The 18,227-nt window shown below is 45.6% G+C and overlaps 1 protein-coding gene across 11 annotated transcripts in view; it reads left to right on the plus strand.

Annotated features, from left to right (window-relative positions):
* LOC308484343 (sulfotransferase 2B1-like) overlaps positions 1-18,227 on the plus strand; it is a 41,827-nt gene that overhangs the window by 11,981 nt on the left and 11,619 nt on the right. For 4 of the 11 annotated variants that reach the window (XM_081019212.1, XM_081019208.1, XM_081019206.1 and 1 more), the window contains one exon: positions 438-651. The exons of 3 other annotated variants lie outside the window; for them this stretch is intronic. In XM_081019212.1, the coding sequence (XP_080875338.1) occupies positions 438-547 (110 nt within the window). In that variant the 3' untranslated portion in view covers positions 548-651. Of the gene's footprint in view, positions 1-437; positions 652-4,782; positions 4,997-8,404; positions 8,564-10,449; positions 10,596-18,227 lie in introns of those variants that run through there. 4 more of the 11 variants (XM_081019211.1, XM_081019215.1, XM_081019207.1 and 1 more) reach the window with 4 other exon arrangements.

An 18,227-nucleotide genomic window follows, 5' to 3' on the forward strand; every position in this document is an offset into this window, starting at 1 on the left:
AAATAGGTTGCAGATTCTCCAGGCCATCAAGACGCAGTAGTTGCCTCAGAGTTGTTTATGCCAGAGTTGGCAGGTTCTGTGCCTTTCACATCAGTTTGGAAAGCAAGCAGAAATTCAGCAGGCAGAGCAACAGACACACAGTTCATGGATATCTCTGTGGTGCAATAAGAAAACATGTCTGGATGAGACACCCAGCTGGTCCAGGTACCCAACAGGCATGCATTAGTGCTGCTGGAAAGCCAAATCAGGAGGGTGGGAATGGTTGGGGAGGGGCTCAGGGCAAACAGTCAGGGGGCATGTTCTTTCCCCCCTAATGTCAGCTATATGAGGGGTTGCCTGCCTCACAGCTGAGCACAAGGAAGAAACGTCCCAATTTAAGTTTACGTAATTTCAGGTGAACATCTTGGTGGTTGCCACTTGCTCTTGTCTTGTTCTAGGGATCTCTGGGGACTGGAAGAACCTCCTGACAGTGGCACAGAGTGAACGCTTTGACCGTGTTTACTGGGAGAACATGCGTGGTGTGAATATGACCTTCCCTTGGGAATGAAGAATCCGAGATTGTCGATCCTGGTGTTCTCCACATTCATATGTGTCATATGGTTTGGCTGTTTTCTGCTACCACTGTGCTAAATAAACATACCTGATCAGGAACAGTTGTTCTTTCTTTTTTGACCAAATCACAAAGTGTCTTTAGAGCTTGGAGGTCCTTCTGCAGCAGCTGCAGGAGAAATGCTGAGATCGAGATGCCCCTTGAACATCCCCTTCATAGACCTGATGAAGGCCTCCAACCTCGTCAGCCTAAAGGGACTCCTCACACTGCTCAAGATAGGATGCCCACAGAAGCTGCATGAGATGATTGTGTTCTTCCATGATAACATGCCCAGCACCTTCCAATATGACGGCACATCCTCAGATGCTTTCCCTGTTCGTGTTCTTTTTTAAAATGCATGAACTGCTCTTAGAAAACTTCTTCTTTAGATGCTAAACAGCAGGGTAAAATGAATAAATTTACAGTAAAATCTTAAAAAGCTAAGAACAAGTTTAAAAAATAAATAAATTAATAATAAACAGCAACAGGCCATAGTGGGAGATGTACTCTTTTTTATAATAATTTTTATTGATTTTAACATATAAATTATAATACATACCACATAACTTCATCACTTATATAATCTTTTTTGGACTTCCATCAGCACCTCTGATGATCCACCATTTTGACCATTTCTTATGCATTTCTTAAATTCATATTGCCTTTAATTGTTTTAACTAGCCATCCTCCCCCTTATCCATTTTTGCAATAATTCCAATAACACTCCTCACAAAACGTCTTGCAAACCTAAAAATGTAGTCTTATCATCACAAGTAGTTTTCAAATAGTCTGTAAATTTACTCCAGTCTTCTGTGAATTTCTGGTCCCGCTGGTTTCGAATCCTTCCGGTTAGTTTATCCAATTCTCCGTAGTCCATTAATTTTGTCCTCCATTCTTCTTTCGTCAGTAGTTCTTCTTGCTTCCATTTTTGGGCCAATAACATTCTTGCTGCCGTTGTTGCATATAAAAACAACTTATATTCCTTTCTATTTATATCACTTCCTGCTATGCCCAGATGATTGTGTTCTTCCATGATAACATGCCTGGCAACTTCCAATATGACCTTACATCCTCAGATGCTTTCCCTGTTCGTGTTCTTTTCTTAAATGCATGAATTGCTCTTATGAAAGTTCCTCTTTGAATGCTAAAGTGCAGGGTAAAAATAATAAATTTACTCTTAATGGCCTTGAGGAAAGCTTTTATATCATTGCAGTCTGAGGTGGTACCGTCCTCTAACAAGAATGGACCATGCCAGAGACGGCATGTTTGCCTCATCATTAGAAGTGGTAAGTGCGTAGAGAGCAAGCAGGACCCATTGCATTTTTCTGCCAACATCTTCTTCATCACCCATGAAGAACTATGGCAGGTAAAGGTCCAGTTTTAACTTTGTTGACCTGCAGCTCCAATTCTGACATTATTCACACATGAAGGTGCCTTCTTTTTTGAAAGATTCTACTAATATTGGCCAGAAAGGGATTCTGAGCATGTGCAAAATTCGGTGCTACCTCTACATACACTGCATATCATGTGCAGAGTACAGTGGTGCCTCGCAAGACGAAATTAATTCGTTCCGCAAGTTTTTTCTTCTTGCGAGTTTTTCGTCTTGCGATGCACGGTTTCCCATAGGAATGCATTGAAAATCAATTAATGCGTTCCTAGGGAAACCGCCTTCAGACCAGGTCCGGGGACAGTCTGTCCCCCGACGTCTTCTGAAGGCTGGGGGGGGGAAGAAGGGCTTTTCTTCCCACCCCCAGCCTTCAGAAGGCTGTTCTGAAGGCTGGGGGTGGGAAGAAAAGCCCTTCTCCCCACCTCCCGCCCCGCAAGCTCCGGGGACAGGAGGGCTTTGCTGCCGACCGCCAGCATTTTAAAAGCCCCCGCTGTCCCGGGGCGATTTTAAAAAGCTTCGCTGCCGCCCGCCAGCATTTTAAGATCGCCCGGGACAGCAGAGAAGTCTCCGCTGCCCCGGGAAGGCAGGCGGGGGGAGCAAAGACTTTTGCCCCCCGCCGGCCTTCAGAAGAGGTCCAGGACCTCTTCTGAAGGCGGGCGGGGGGCGAAAGTCTTCCCCCCCGACTGCCTTCAAAAGCCGTCGGGAACAGCGGAGAAAGGCGCTGCCTTTCTCCGCTCTCCCGGGAAGGCAGGCAGGGGGGGGGAAAGACATTCGCCCCCCGCCAGCCTTCAGAAGAGGTCCTGGACCTCTTCTGAAGGCGGGCGGGGGGCGAAAGTCTTCCCCCCGCCTGCCTTCAAAAACCGTCGGGAACAGCGGAGAAAGGCGCTGCCTTTCTCCGCTCTCCCGGGAAGGCAGGCAGGGGGGGGAAAGACATTCGCCCCCCGCCAGCCTTCAGAAGAGGTCCTGGACCTCTTCTGAAGGTGGGCGGGGGGCGAAAGTCTTCCCCCCCGCCTGCCTTCAAAAGCCGTCGGGAACAGCAGAGAAAGGCGCTGCCTTTCTCCGCTCTCCCGGGAAGGCAGGCGGGGGGGGGGGGAAGACATTCGCCCCCCGCTGGCCTTCAGAAGAGGTCCTGGACCTCTTCTGAAGGCGGGCGGGGGGCGAAAGTCTTCCCCCCCGCCTGCCTTCAAAAGCCGTCCGCGATAGCGGGAAGCTCTTCCCTGCTATGCCGGACTGCTTTTAAAATGCTGGCGGTGGGGAGCAAAGCCTTTCGCCCCCGCCGGCCTTCCTGGACCTCTTCTGAAGGCCGGAGGGGGGGAAAGGCTTTGCTCCCCACCACAGCATTTAAAAGAGGTCCCCGGAGATTTCCCTATGGGCTTTCGTCTTGCGAAGCAAGCCCATAGGGAAATTCGTCTTGCGAAGCGCCTCCAAAACAGAAAACCCTTTCGTCTTGCGGGTTTTCCGTCTTGCGAGGCATTCGTCTTGCGGGGTACCACTGTACATTTCCTTTCTTCTACTTTAGAGCAGATGTGCCAATAACCTGCTTTTCTGCCTCAAAGGTAATGTCTCTTGCTAACTCAGGTGCCCCCTGGGTGTGGTGCTGGCTGAGGGGAGGTGGAGACAGAGTGGCTTCTGCAAGGTGATAACAGGAAATTCCACATCCTCAAGACATTCATTTTGCCCAATGCACATTGCATACTGGTCTCATGCTCTCTGTGTGCCTCCTGATGAAGGGCAAGCTCTCTACATCACATGAGGATTCACAGCCATTTGCTTTTGCTTTCTGCAGGACCTTCAAGGCAGCGTGCAGAAGATCTGTCATTTTCTTGGCAAGGAGCTGAACAGCCAGCAAATTGAATCTGTGGTGGAAAATGCCTCCTTCCACAAGATGAAGGACAACAAGATGTCTAACCTTTCCACAACACCAGAGAACATTTTTGATCATACAAAAGCAACGCTCATGAGGAAAGGTAATAACATTGGAGTGCCAAGGAATAAGGCCATAATGCTCATGCTAGGGGTGAAGAACCTCTTCTTTTTCTGTGGATGTTTGAATGTCTCACAGGAAAAGTCTATCAGCAGCCAATCAATATAGATCGTAGAGTCAGAGCTGACTGTGAACACAGTTTGCAGGTCCAGAAGGGGGTACAGTTTGCAGGATTGTATACCTTCCTTTCTGTGCAACATCCCATCTATCTATTTCATGGGTGTCCAGATCAAAATAAGGAATTATTCTGAAAGAGGCAGTCTGCAGAACAAGGGTGTGTCTGCACAATTTTGAGACCTGGATAATGCTGGGGACTCCCTGAAAATAGGTTGCAGATTCTCCAGGCCATCAAGACGCAGTAGTTGCCTCAGAGTTGTTTATGCTAGATTTGGCAGGTTCTGTGCCTTTCACATCAGTTTGGAAAGTTGCCTCAGAGTTGTTTATGCTAGATTTGGCAGGTTCTGTGCCTTTCACATCAGTTTGGAAAGCAAGCAGAAATTCAGCAGACAGAGTAACAGACACAAAGTTCATGGAGATCTCTGTGGTGCAATAAGAAAACATGGCTGGATTAGACACCCAGCTGGTCCAGGTACCCAACATGCATGCATTAGTGCTGCTGGAAAGCCAAATCAGGCGGGTGGGAATGGTTGGGGAGGGGCTCAGGGCAAACAGTCAGGGGGCATGTTATTTCTCCAATAAAATCAGCTACCTGAGGGGTTGCCTGCCTCACAGCTGAGCACGAGGAAGAAACGTCCCAATTTAAGTTTACGTAATTTCAGGTGAACATTTTGGTGGTTGCCACTTGCTCTTGTCTTGTTCTAGGGATCTCTGGGGACTGGAAGAACCTCCTGACAGTGGCACAGAGTGAACGCTTTGACCGTGTTTACTGGGAGAACATGCGTGGTGTGAATATGACCTTCCCTTGGGAATGAAGAATCCCAGATTGTCGATCCTGATGTTCTCCACATTCTTATGTATCATAAGGTTTGGCTCTTTTCTGCTACCACTGTGCTGAATAAACACACTTGATCAGGAACAGTTGTTCTTTATTTTTTTTACCAAATCACAAAGTGTCTTTAGAGCTTGGAGGTCCTTCTGCAGCAGCTGCAGGAGAAATGCTGAGATCGAGATGCCCCTTGAACATCCCCTTCATAGACCTGATAAAGGCCTTCAACCTCATCAGCCAAAAGGGACTCTTCACACTGCTCAAGATAGGATGCCCACAGAAGCTGCATGAGATGATTTTCTCCTTCCATGATATCATGCCTGGCACCGTCCAATATGAGGGCACATCCTCAGATGCCTTCCCTATTTGTGTTCTTTTTTAAAATGCATGAACTGCTCTTAGAAAACTTCCTCCTTGGATGCTAAACAGCAGGGTAAAATGAATAATTTTACAGTAAAATCTTAAAAAGCTAAGAACAAGTTTAACAAATAAATAAATTAATAACGAACAGCAACAGACCATAGTGGGAGATGTACTCTTTTTTATAATAATTTTTATTGATTTTAACATATAAATTATAATACATACCACATAACTTCATCACTTATATAATCTTTTTTGGACTTCCATCAGCACCTCTGATGATCCACCATTTTGACCATTTCTTATGCATTTCTTAAATTCATATTGCCTTTAATTGTTTTAACTAGCCATCCTCCCCCTAATCCATTTTTGCAATAATTCCAATAACACTCCTCACAAAACGTCTTGCAAACCTACAAACGTAGTCTTATCATCACAAGTAGTTTTCAAATAGTCTGTAAATTTACTCCAGTCTTCTGTGAATTTCTGGTCCCGCTGATTTCAAATCCTTCCGGTTAGTTTATCCAATTCTCCATAGTCCATTAATTTTGTCCTCCATTCTTCTTTCGTCAGTAGTTCTTCTTGCTTCCATTTTTGGGCCAATAACATTCTTGCTGCCGTTGTTGCATATAAAAACAACTTACATTCCTTTCTATTTATATCACTTCCTACTATGCCCAGTAAAAATCCTACTGGCTTCTTTATAAATGTTGTTTTTTTTTTTTTTTAAATCATCTCATTGTATATCATCTCCCCGAAGCTTTTCACCTTTTTACATTCCCACCACATGTGATAAAATGTTCCCTTTTTTCTTTACATTTCCAACATTTATTGCTAACTTTATACATTTTAGCTAACTTTACGGGTGTAATATACCATCTATACATCATTTTCATCAAATTTTCTTTTAGGGCATTGCATGCAGTAAATTTTAAACCTTCTTTCCATAATTTTACCCAATCACTCAGCTGTATATTATACCCAAAATCTTTAGCCCAATGAATCATAACCAACTTTACCTCCTCATCCTTCAAATGCCATTCAAGCAGCAATTTTTACATTTTAGACAAAATTTGACAATCATTGCTTAATATCTCTAATTCAAACTTTGACCTGCTTTCATCAAATCCCTTTTCTTTAAAATCCTGTTTAAACATTTCATTGACCTGACGTAATGCAGCGAATCATTCACATATTCTTTAATTTCTTCATATGGTTTCATTTTCCATTTACTTCCTTCCTTTTGTATTAACTTCCAATAATTTATCCATTTCCCACTCCTGTTGACCTTTTTCACACTCATTGCTTCTAATGGAGATAACCAATGCGGTGTTTTACGTTCCAATAGGTTCTTATAACTATCAAATATTTCTATTAAAGATCTTCGAAATATATGGCTTCCAAATCCTTTATGGATTTTTGTCTTATTATACCATAAATATGCGTGCCATCCAAATCTATTATCATAACCTTCTGTAATGGTTCTAGGGGTTGCTCGTGCGTAAATCGGTGCCACACCTGGCTGGGTTGCCTGAGTGAACCCTTTCTGTCCGGACAGCCACTCACCCGTGGCTGTCTCAATCGCTGGCAGAATCTGTCAGTGGGCGTTTCTTGAACTTCTTCCAGCAAAGAAGTTCTTTGACGCCTAGTCTCTGCCTACTCTCCCTGTGCGGAAGCCTTCTGCTCAGGGAGAGTGTGGGCAGCGGAGGACCCGTGCTCTCCCCGCTGGTCCCTGGCGAGGAGTCATGGAGCCACCTCGCCGATTCCCCCATCTGCCCCCCTTCTCCACTGGTGCCACGCTGATTTCCTTCCCCAGAAGATGTGCTGCTTCTCTCCCTCCCGGGACGCTCTCCGGAATCCCTCTGGAGCCCTCCCTCTCCCCCTGGCTCCGATGGCAGTTCCGTATTTTCTAATAACATCCATTCCTTTAATCAACAGAGGCAGGATGCTACATAATACAATTTCAGATCTGGCAAGGCGAAGCCTCCTCTTTCTTTAGTATCTGTTATCAACTTAAATTGTATTCTCGGCTTCTTTCCCTGCCAGATATACCTTGAAATCATTTTTTGCCAATCTTTAAAAATTGCTGCCCCTTTGATTATTGGAATTGTCGGGGGAGGGGAATAACATCTTTGGTAGCACATTCATTTTAATGGCAGAAATCCTTCCCCAAAATGAGAATTTCATCCTTCCTCATATTTCTAGATCTCTTTTAATACCATTCCACACTGGCGTATAGTTATTTTGAAATAGATCAATATTTTTAGAGGTTAACCAAATTCCCAAATACCAGTGCATGAACTACAGTGGACATGCTATAGACTGGGGCAAAAGCTATTCTCAGCTGGCATACTGCTTGAAGAAAAGTGGGAAGAGCAAAGACTAGAAGAAAAAGAAGAGAAGAGGCAGCCAGTGGTGGAAAGTTTTTCACAAGTTGAATTGCAGGCTGATTCAGGCCTATTCCAGTTACGGTGGGGGCAGGGATCTGGGCTGAGTCAGGTTGAGGCAGCCCAGGATTTCAGAGTGATCCAGGCCTGTTACAGGATGTGGCGTTGGGTGGGGAGCCTGAGGGGTCTGTTTTGCTAGGATGTTCCATGCAGGGAATCAGAGGTGTAACTAGGGTCCCTTATCGTGCACCCTTCCCAAAAGTTTTGCCTTTATCCTGCAGTGTTAGCAGGATGGTAAGCTTCTTTCATGTATGAACTGACAGAACCAGTAGCTTCATGTCACCAGACACATATACGTCATCCACTCCATAGTCTGGTACATGATTTTGGCTTCATTGGCAGGGACCCCTATCACCAGCCCGTAAGCCTCTGCAGGGAATGCGCTGGGGAAGCAGATCTGAGCAGAGCTGAATCTTTGCACAACAGCTGGTGAGCAGCAGATTTGGCCTGGTGGGCAGCAAAATGCTCCTTCACAAGTGCTCCTCCCAGCACGATTGAACCTCATCCCCATCTATGAATTGGGGAGGTGGAGGGAGGGGAGAACACGCCTTCCCCCTTGACTGAATGTTTAAGTCTTGCTCTGTGAGCCAGGAAAAGAAGGAAGCTCCAGACTCAACTGTAGTGAGCATGGCCTGTGTCTTTCAGAGGCATGCCTGGAATACAAACTCCCCTCTCTGGTTGGCAGTGGTCCAAAGTTAATTGGAAACTTCATCTCATCTATGTAGGAAGTGCATGCTGTGCTGAGTTAGTGATCTTCTGCTGACAGAAAAATATACCTGCTGAAGTTTCCCTCATTCCTCCTGCTTCCTGATATTACTGCAGACTCTTTGCAAGGTTTCCTCACACAGTAAGTATCTTTCCCAGACCCACAGGATGCTCCAGTAGCTGCTGAATTATAAAGACTGCTCGTGTTTCCTTCCTGTATTCAAGGATTGCTTACGTTCTTTCAGATAATCTCAACCTCCTTTTTCTCCCCTTGATGAATTCTTCCCCAGTTGCCTTCTCCCTTTTCCAGATTCCCTCTTTCCTTTTCCAGAATGGAACATGCATGGGTTTTAAACTAACTGCTATATTCTATAAATGTAGCAGTGGAAGAAAGACAGGGCAACAGGTCCATCCACTGGCTCTTCTGAGAGACCTGCTCCTCCTGGCTCCTCTCCTCCCTGAACTGTCTGCTATTGGCAGTCCTCCACCTGTTGAGAGAGAAGGGAGAGCAATGCCTCTGCTGAGAGACCCGCTTCATTTCATTTCTCTTCTTCCCAAACAGATTTCATGCAATATGGTAATCAATTTCAGATCTTTGAAGTTTTACATATGGGTTTTCTTCCCCCTTCCCCTTTGGATTATCTTTTGACATTTTAAGGCTTTGAGTGGGCACTCTTTGCTCTGCTCTTGGTTTACAGCTGTTACGTAAAGCTGTTCTGGACATGTTTGCAGCTACTGAGCAAGTGGAATGCTGTAAATGAATAATGGGTATCAATGGTTCCATATACAGGCAAAAGTTCGCCTCACCTGGCCTCCTACTGGCAGAAGCCGGGAAGAGGAAAGACTCTTTTGCACTTCAGGTAAACAGTGTGAGAGTAGCCCCAGAAGCAGTTGTGCATGTGTGTGTATCGAGGGGTGTGTGTCTTTTTTTAGGCAGGTGTGGCTGTGATGTAACACTCTCTTCTTGCGTAAACTGATTTTCCTCCAGTTGATGCATAGTGGCAGTGATCCATCGAGGGGGAATGGGGCCTATTTCCTCATGGAAGTGAAGGTGATTGGAGTTTATTGTGTGATAATTTTGTTTCCAAGATCTTACTGAGATTTGAAAGCGTGATATGATGTGCACTCAAAACCGAGTTCATTGGATTTTCCCACCACCATACCTGGAGGCACCACCCAGACGCCTATTAATGGCCCAGCAATTCCTCCTGAACTCTCCCTATTTTCTGCTGAAGCAGAGAAGGGGGGGGGGGGTCAAGAAGCTGCTGAAGAATCACGGGAATGGCCCTCTCTGGCTGCAAGAAGCTCCTCCCGTATCCTGGTCTCAAAGAACACGCAGAGAAGAGACCAGAGATACACAGAGACAGTTGGAGACTGCTTGGGCAACATCCGGGAGAGGAGGAGCCTTAGAAAGTGTGGAAGAAAGGGAGATTCAGTCCCAACAACAGCTCTACAGTGGTACCTCGGGTTAAGTACTTACTTTGTTCCGGAGGTCCATTCTTAACATGAAACTGTTCTTAACCTGAAGCACCACTTTAGCTAATGGGGCCTCCTCCCTGCTACCGCACCGCTGGAGCATAATTTCTGTTCGCATCCTGAAGCAAAGTTCTTAACCCGAGGTACTATTTCTGGGTTAGCGGAGTCTGTAACCTGAAGCATATGTAACCAAGGTACTACTGTATAGGCGAAAGACGTACCAGGAAGTATTGCTGAGTTGTTTAACGTTTCCTTGAATAAAGCATTAATTTCACTAACAACGGACTCTGCCACTTCGTGCTGAACAGTATCTGACCCAGCAATGATAGAAATGACATGTACTCAAAAGTGAGTTTCTTGGGGTCTTTTCCACCATACCTGGTGGCACCACTTGAGCATCTACTGATGGCCCATCACCATGTCCTGAACTCTCCCCTTCCTCCTGCTCCCCAGCTATTCCCAGAGTTTTTCTAGAACAGTAGCTGCACGAATATCCCTAAGAATGTGGCATAATTTTTCTCTCTCTTTCTCTCTCTCTCCCCTCATCTTCAGTTTTTCAGTATCACCAATGCCTTATTTCAAATACAAGGGGACCACATTTTCTTCAGAATTTTTTTCAGAGGAAACACTCAGCTATGTGGAAAACGACTTCCAACTGTTGGATGATGATATAGTGAACGCCGCTTACCCCAAGTCAGGTCAGTGTTGCAATTAGGAAAATAGATTTTGGATTTAGTGGACAAAGTGCTAAACCTGCCAGCCATAAGTTTGCTATTGACATAAGTCATGAACAACCACCATGTAGCTGCATAGAGGTAGAATTGTATTGCAATATATAGGACCATCTTAAACCAGTTCCATTCCTGGTTAAAGATTTGTCAAGGAGCAACAAGCAAATAAATTATAAGACATTTACAAATGAAGGAAGATAGACAGCAAATAAGTTGAATATCTGCATAGAACTACCATAGTATACCAACATCCCACACAACGATGGTTTACAAGCTATAAGGAACACCATTTCAGATAAAACCACAGCGGACCTTGCCACCAAACTCTGCCAATTTGTCCTTACCCACAACAACTTCAAATTCGGTGATGACCTGTTCCTTCAGATCAGCGGCACAGCAATGGGCACCCGCATGGCCCCACAGTATGCCAACATCTTCATGGCAGATTTAGAACAACGTTTCCTAAACTCCTACCCACTCAAACCTCTCTTGTATCTGCGATACATTGACGATATTTTTATCATCTGGACACATGGTCAACAGACCCTGAACACCTTTCACCAGAAATTTAATGATTTTCACCCCACAATCAACCTTACAATGAATCAATCTATGCAAGAAATACATTTTTTGGACACTACTATAAAAATACAGGATGGGCGCATGGACACCACCTTATACCGTAAACCAACTGACCGACAAACATATCTACATGCCTCTAGCTACCATCCCAAACATACCAAACAGTCCATTGTATATAGCCAGGCACTACGTTACAGCCGCATCTGTTCCAATTCTACAGACAGAGACTCTCACCTAAGAGATCTACAGCAAACCTTTTCAGAACTAAAATACCCAGCAGATGAAGTTAGACAACAGATCAACAGAGCCAGACTGATACCCAGAGAGAACTTGCTGCAAGACAGACCCAAAAAAGAAAATAACAGAACACCTCTAGTCATCACATACAGCTCCCAAGTTAAAACAGTACAACGCATCATCAGAGATCTACAACCTCTCCTGGACAATGACAGTTCTCTTTCTCAAGCTCTGGGAGGAAGACCTTTCATTGCCTACAGACAGCCACCCAATCTTAAACAACTCCTAACCCACAATAATACTACAACCAGACTTAACACGGACACTGGCACCAGAGCCTGCAATAAACCCAGATGCCAACTTTGCTGCCACATACACCCGGACAACACCATTACTGGCCCCAACAACATCACACATACCATCTCGGGACTATTCAATTGCTCATCATCTAACATTGTGTATGGCATCAAATGCCAACAGTGTCCTTCAGCTCTCTATATTGGACAAACAGGCCAAACCTTACGCCAAAGAATAAATGGACATAAATCTGACATCAAGAATCACAAAACAGAGAAACCAGTAGGAGAACACTTTAATCTCCCAGGACATTCTATACAAGATCTCAAAGTAGCTGTTTTACTACAAAGGAATTTCAGAAATAGACTGGAAAGAGAAGCTGCTGAATTGCAACTCATTACCAAACTTAAAACCATGGAGAAACCTGGTTTGAACGAAGACATTGAATTCTTATCCCATTATACATGACTAAGCCATTTCTCACCTTCTCACCCCTTGCCTTTTCCTGTAAGACCCATTACAGTCGTTAAGAGTCGTCAGCAGGCTCATCCCAGCTATCTGCCTATCTCCCATTCCCACCACCCTTCTGAGTAATACCCCTCCCCACCTTCTCACTATATAGAAGGATCTGGCAACTTCTGTTTCAGTGTATCTGAAGAAGTGTGCATGCACACGAAAGCTTATACCAAGAACTAACTTAGTTGGTCTTTAAGGTGCTACAGGTAGGAATTTTTTTATTTGTACTAGGACGGTTGCTTTTCATTGTCTCTGTTCCAGTTGCTTTAACACAGAGATTGACTGAAGTTTTCCCAAAGGTGGAGAAAACTCAGGGCACCTTGGAGCCGCGCTTCCCCTTCCTTAGGCTCGCTGTAGGCTTGGGGGGGGGGGACGTTACCCCACCCCCACCGCCCTAGGAGGAGGCAGGCAGGGGAGACGGGTGTCATCCCTGTCTCCAGTTGAGCACACTTCTGCACAGAAGTAAGATCCTCTGGTTTCAATAGAGCTCACTCCTAGCAGGGGACTGCACTTGGTCCACTTTACTAGCCGGCACAGTAAAGGTTTCACAACCAATTAGAATAGCTGGCGATTTGCTTGACCATATGGTTTTTGGGTTATCCAATCCCATCCCGCCCCCGTCTCCTAACTGTGCTGTTTCCCTTGCCCCCTCCAGCTAATCTCTGCCCTGCTTGCCTCGTTTCTTTTGTGTTGCTGCTGCTGATTGTTTATGGGTGCAACTTTGTCTCCTATCTGCGGGCATTAACTTGGAAGGAAGTCTCTTTGCACTTCGTGGGGTGTGCTGCTGAGTTGGAGTGCCAGAGACTAAGGAACACAGGCTGGAATATCCTTTATTTACTTGTAGGATCGCTGATCGGCGAACGCATTTGCCTTGCCCACTTTTCCCCTGGGCAGGAATCCCTGAGCAGCGAGGCCACATAAGGGTTAAGGGGAGCGAGAGAGCAGGGCTCCCTAGAGCAGCCCTGAAAAGGCCCCTCTCTCCTTCCCGTCTCCTCTCCATGCTTTTCTCGGGAGGCCTCTGGGGCGGCGAGAGTTTTGGGCAAAGGGGAGGCTGTGGGGCGATGAGGGGGGTGCAGAGGAGGCTGTTGCAGGGCTGAGAGATGAATGGGAGGATCCCCTGGGTGGGTGAGGGGAAGGGAAGCCTGCAACAGCCTCCTCTGCACCCAAGGCCTCTGAGGTCCCAGCACCCCCCAGCCACCCACGACCCCCCCCGGGGGGAGAGGGCTCTTTGGGGGGCTCAGAAGTGGGCACCCCTTGAGAAGGGGGGGCTCCAAGTGGGGAAGGAGGGTGGGCACCCATCTCTGTCAGATGCTTTCATTGCGACCCCTGCATTGCAGAGGGGCAACTAGATGACCCTCGGGGTCCCTTCCAGCTCCGCAGTTCTCTGGTTCTGTGGGGTGGAGCAAAGGAGCCAATTCCTTGAGGCTGTGAGGGCTTTAGCCTCCAACATGTGTGCACTCGCCCTGGCTGAACGGTTCATTTATCCAGTCTGTATAACGTTTATTGCACATGTAACTAATCCAGAATGCGGCAGCTAGACTGGTGACTGGGGGCGGCCGCCGAGACCATATAACACCGGTCTTGAAAGACCTACATTGGCTCCCAGTACATTTCCGAGCACAATTCAAAGTGTTGGTGTTGACCTTTAAAGCCCTAAACGGCCTCGGTCCAGTATACCTGAAGGAGCGTCTCCACCCCCATCATTCTGCCCGGACGCTGAGGTCCAGCGCCAAGGGCCTTCTGGCGGTTCCCTCATTGCGAGAAGCAAAGCTACAGGGAACCAGGCAGAGGGACTTCTCGGTAGTGGCGCCCGCCCTGTGGAACGCCCTTCCAGCAGATGTCAAAGCAATAAACAACTACCTGACATTCAGAAGACATCTTAAGGCAGCCCTGTTCAGGGAAGTTTTTAACGTGTGATATTTTACTGTATTTTTGGTTTTTATGGAAGCCGCCCAGAGTGGCTGGGGAGGCCCAGCCAGATGGGCGGGGTATAAATAATAAATTATTATTATTATGTAACTTGTTAAGATACAGTTGTACATTTATCCACTCCATGTTTACACTATTTCCAGGCTTTGTTTTGCACATGGCACCTTAGTATGTTTGTTGCTTGAATGGTTACAAGTCTATCTCTATTCTAGCTATTATTCTAGTAAATTTGGTTTTATACTTATAAGCCAGTTTGTGGTGTTGTTGTTTTGTTGCATTATTATTACTGCCACCACATTTGATACTTTGTGTATATACTTTGCACTCACCATGGGCCTTGTTTGGTCCTTACAACACTGCTGGGCCAGTCCTGCTAGGTAATTTCTTAGAAAACCTCCTTTCTCTCCACCATACTGTCCCTCTCCACTGTGATACGAATTTTATGGTCTTAGATATATGGTAATGTTCATAACCGCACATACATAGATCAGCACAGGAAGACCAACCTGGAACCATTTTGATTCCTAAACTGATCAAATGTTTTCTCTGCAAGGTCAAAGTGGAAAAGCCTCCCCATTGTCTTTTCCTTCACAAATCCTGTCTTAAGGGTATGTCTGTGTTTGAATAAGGGTGTGAGCCTGTGACGTGGCTCAGGAACTAAGTATTTATCATTACAAAAGACTGGCCAGGCTCCTCAGGCAATCCAATCAAGTAACCTGCCAGCCAGGAAATAAACAAGGACAGGAGAAAAACAATATTGAAATTTCTGTTTTGTTTTGTTTTTTAAAGATATTTATTAAGCATTTTAAACATTAAATTAACCACACACATATAAAACCATCACCAAAATGTAACAAAGAAAAACAGAAAAAAGCAAAAAGATTAACATATAATAAAAAACATACAACAAAATCAGATATCCGACATCCATCTTTTCTTAAGCTTTTGGACTTCCTCACATCTCCCAATCCTGCGTTCCCAGTTATAGAATTATAAACAGCAATTTATCGCCTTATTTCAACTCTTATTTTGTAGTGTTCAAATATTATGTCCCCGACTTTAAACATTTTTATCAAATACTCAAATACTTAATTTAGACATAATGTTATTCCAAAGTTTATCTTATTTCTCAAATCTCACTTATTCTCATTTTTCTTTCAACTAAATTGCTGGTGCCATGTTGTTTCCAGTCCTGCACCCTTCTTAACACTCATACAGTTTACAATGTTTTTGTAAATAGTCCTTAAACTTTTTCCAATCCTCTTCCACTGCTTCTTCTCCCAGGTCTCGGATTCTGCCAGTCATTTCTGCCAGTTCCATGTAGTCTATCAGTTGCGCCTGCCATTCTTCCACGGTGGGCAAATCTTGGGTCTTCCAATATTTTGCGATAAGTATTCTTGCTGCTGTTGTTGCATACATAAAGAAAGTTCGGTCCTTCTTGAAATTTCTGTTTTAAGACCACCTTTTCTGTGATGTATCTGAGGGGTGGTCTTAGGTTACACCCCTCCTGTGATGTATGTATGATGTTTCTGGGGGGTGGTCTTGATCTACAGGATGGGAATTTCAAAAGACTTTATAAGCCCTTGCACAGCATTTTTGTGGGTCCTCCTCCATTCCTGCATGTGAGGGGAGCACCCTGTTGCAACATATCAATAAAGATCAAGCTTACTAGCTGCTTTGCTTCTCAATATTCTCTGGTTGGCCTCTGTTATTTTCTCCTACCAATAGGGAACTTATGTAAGGACTCTATATGGGCTCTTGGATACCCCTTAAGGGAAAGGGGCATATTTTTATTTACAACACCACCATACTGTCCCTCTCCTAGGTGACTGCGTAAGTCATGCAGAAGCTTCCTGGGCTTTGGGAAGGAGGCGACAGGGGAACATTTAGGGGGCTAGTCTAGTCCCCCTAGTCCACTGGGCCAGGGCAAGTACCATTATGTGGTGGGGAAGCTTACACTTTGATAACTGGGTCGTGGTCTTTCTGCTTACACCCCCATGCCCCTTTTAAACTTTAAACCAAGGCAAGCTACTCACTTTAGAAATCTCTTAAGAAAGGTCCTGGGAAATACTCTAGGTGGTGATTTTGAAGTGCCCAGTGATACTGACCGCAGGGGACAGATTTTAACTGGAACTTTTGTTAAGCAGGAAAATGAGCTAGCAGGGCAGCAGTTGAAGAAGGAGCAAAAAGGGTTTTCTTGTGTGTGTGTGTGTGTGTGTGTGTGTGTGTGTGTTTCTTTGTGGCTGATTAGCTGTTCTCCCTGTGCAAAGGTCAGAGGGGGCAGGGTTTCTGTTGAGGCAGGTGATTAGCTGTGGGAGGAGGTGATTAGCTGTTTCTTTGTGGCTGATTAGCTGTTCTCCCTGTGCAAAGGTCAGAGGGGGCAGGGTTTCTGTTGAGGCAGGTGATTAGCTGTGGGAGGAGCTTATCAGAGCTAGCAGGGCAGCGGCGCGCGCCTAATGGCGCGCGCAGTTTGATCCATCTTTTAGATTTAGGGGAGCTAGTCTCAAACGTTTGTTGGGGGAGACCTAGGTTTTTTTTGTGGGGGGAGTTATTTGTCCTGTCTTCACGCTTTTTATGATGGAGGACCGCTGTAGCCACCCCCAACGACACGTTCTCAAGATGGAGGGGGAGGGAACAGCTGCAGTCGCCTGTGGTTCCTGCGCAATGTTTGCCATCTTGCCAAAGGTTGCAGGCAGCTTAACCTGCAGCAATTGCATGCTGATTGCCCTCTTAAAAGACAAAGTCCAGCAACTGGAGGAATGTGTAGCTATGCTCCAAAGAATTAGAGAGCTGGAGCTCTTCTTGGAAGCAACAGAGCACACCGTCTCCACCAAGGAGGAGACAGGGGACTCCCCTGAGAAGGAGGCTAGTTCACCAACACAGGAGCCAGATATATGGAGAAACGTGACTCAAAGAAGTAGGAGGCCCAGGGTTCGCTCTGATTGTTTAGAAATACACAATCGCTTTGAGGTCCTCTCCCCTAGCATGGAATACGAAGAGCAGACTCCATTTGAGGATCTCTCCCTCATTACAGTCGATCAGGTATATGAAGACGAGCAGCAAAGTCAGTCCTCAGGGAATGTGAAGGCGACCTTGGAACGGACAGCTCACGGAGGAACCCCGACCAAACCTAAGAGGAGGCGTGTAGTGGTGATAGGGGATTCCCTACTGAGGGGAACAGAAGCAGTGATCTGTGGGCCTGACAAGATGTCTCGGGAAGTGTGCTGTCTCCCCGGGGCTAAGATCCAAGATGTAACTGAACGACTGCAAGGAATCATAAAACCCACTGACAAATACCCCTTCCTCTTGGTTCATGTGGGAACCAATGACACTGCAAGCAATAGCCTCCAGAAGATCAAAAGAGACTACGAGGCTCTCGGCAGGAAATTGAAGCAACTAAATGCACAAATTGTCATCTCATCTGTCCTCCCAGTTGAACAATGTGGCCCAAGGAGAGAGGGAAAAATAGTGGAAGTGAACAGCTGGCTTCGCAAATGGTGTAAACAGGAACGGTTTGGATTCTTAGATCACGGACTGCAGTTTCTTAAAGATGGACTTCTGGCAAGTGATGGGCTGCACCTCACAACGGTTGGGAGAAATGTTTTTGCCAAAAATCTCAGAAACCTCATCAGGAGGGCTTTAAACTGACTAATGTGGGGGAGGGAGACAGTGCTCCTGAAGGTAGGAGTCTATCAATTGATGAAGATGATCATCCAAATGTCATAGACCAAATGGAGCAAACAGCACGCAGACCTAGTGGTGGGAGGAAAAAATCCTTAAATAAGAGACACGGGGGAATGATTAATGGACTTCAATGTCTGTACACTAATGCGCAAAGCATGGGAAATAAACAAGATGAGCTTGAGCTCTTGGTACAGCAAACTAAATATGACATAATAGGCATCACTGAAACCTGGTGGGATAAGTCCCACGATTGGAATGTAATAATGGGGGGATACAATCTATTTCAGAGAAACAGAACAGACAAGAAAGGAGGAGGGGTGGCGTTATATGTCAGGGATGTGTATACCTGTGAAG

This window comes from Podarcis pityusensis (assembly GCF_964106645.2).
Source record: "Podarcis pityusensis genome assembly, chromosome: 8".
Taxonomy (NCBI): domain Eukaryota; kingdom Metazoa; phylum Chordata; class Lepidosauria; order Squamata; family Lacertidae; genus Podarcis; species Podarcis pityusensis.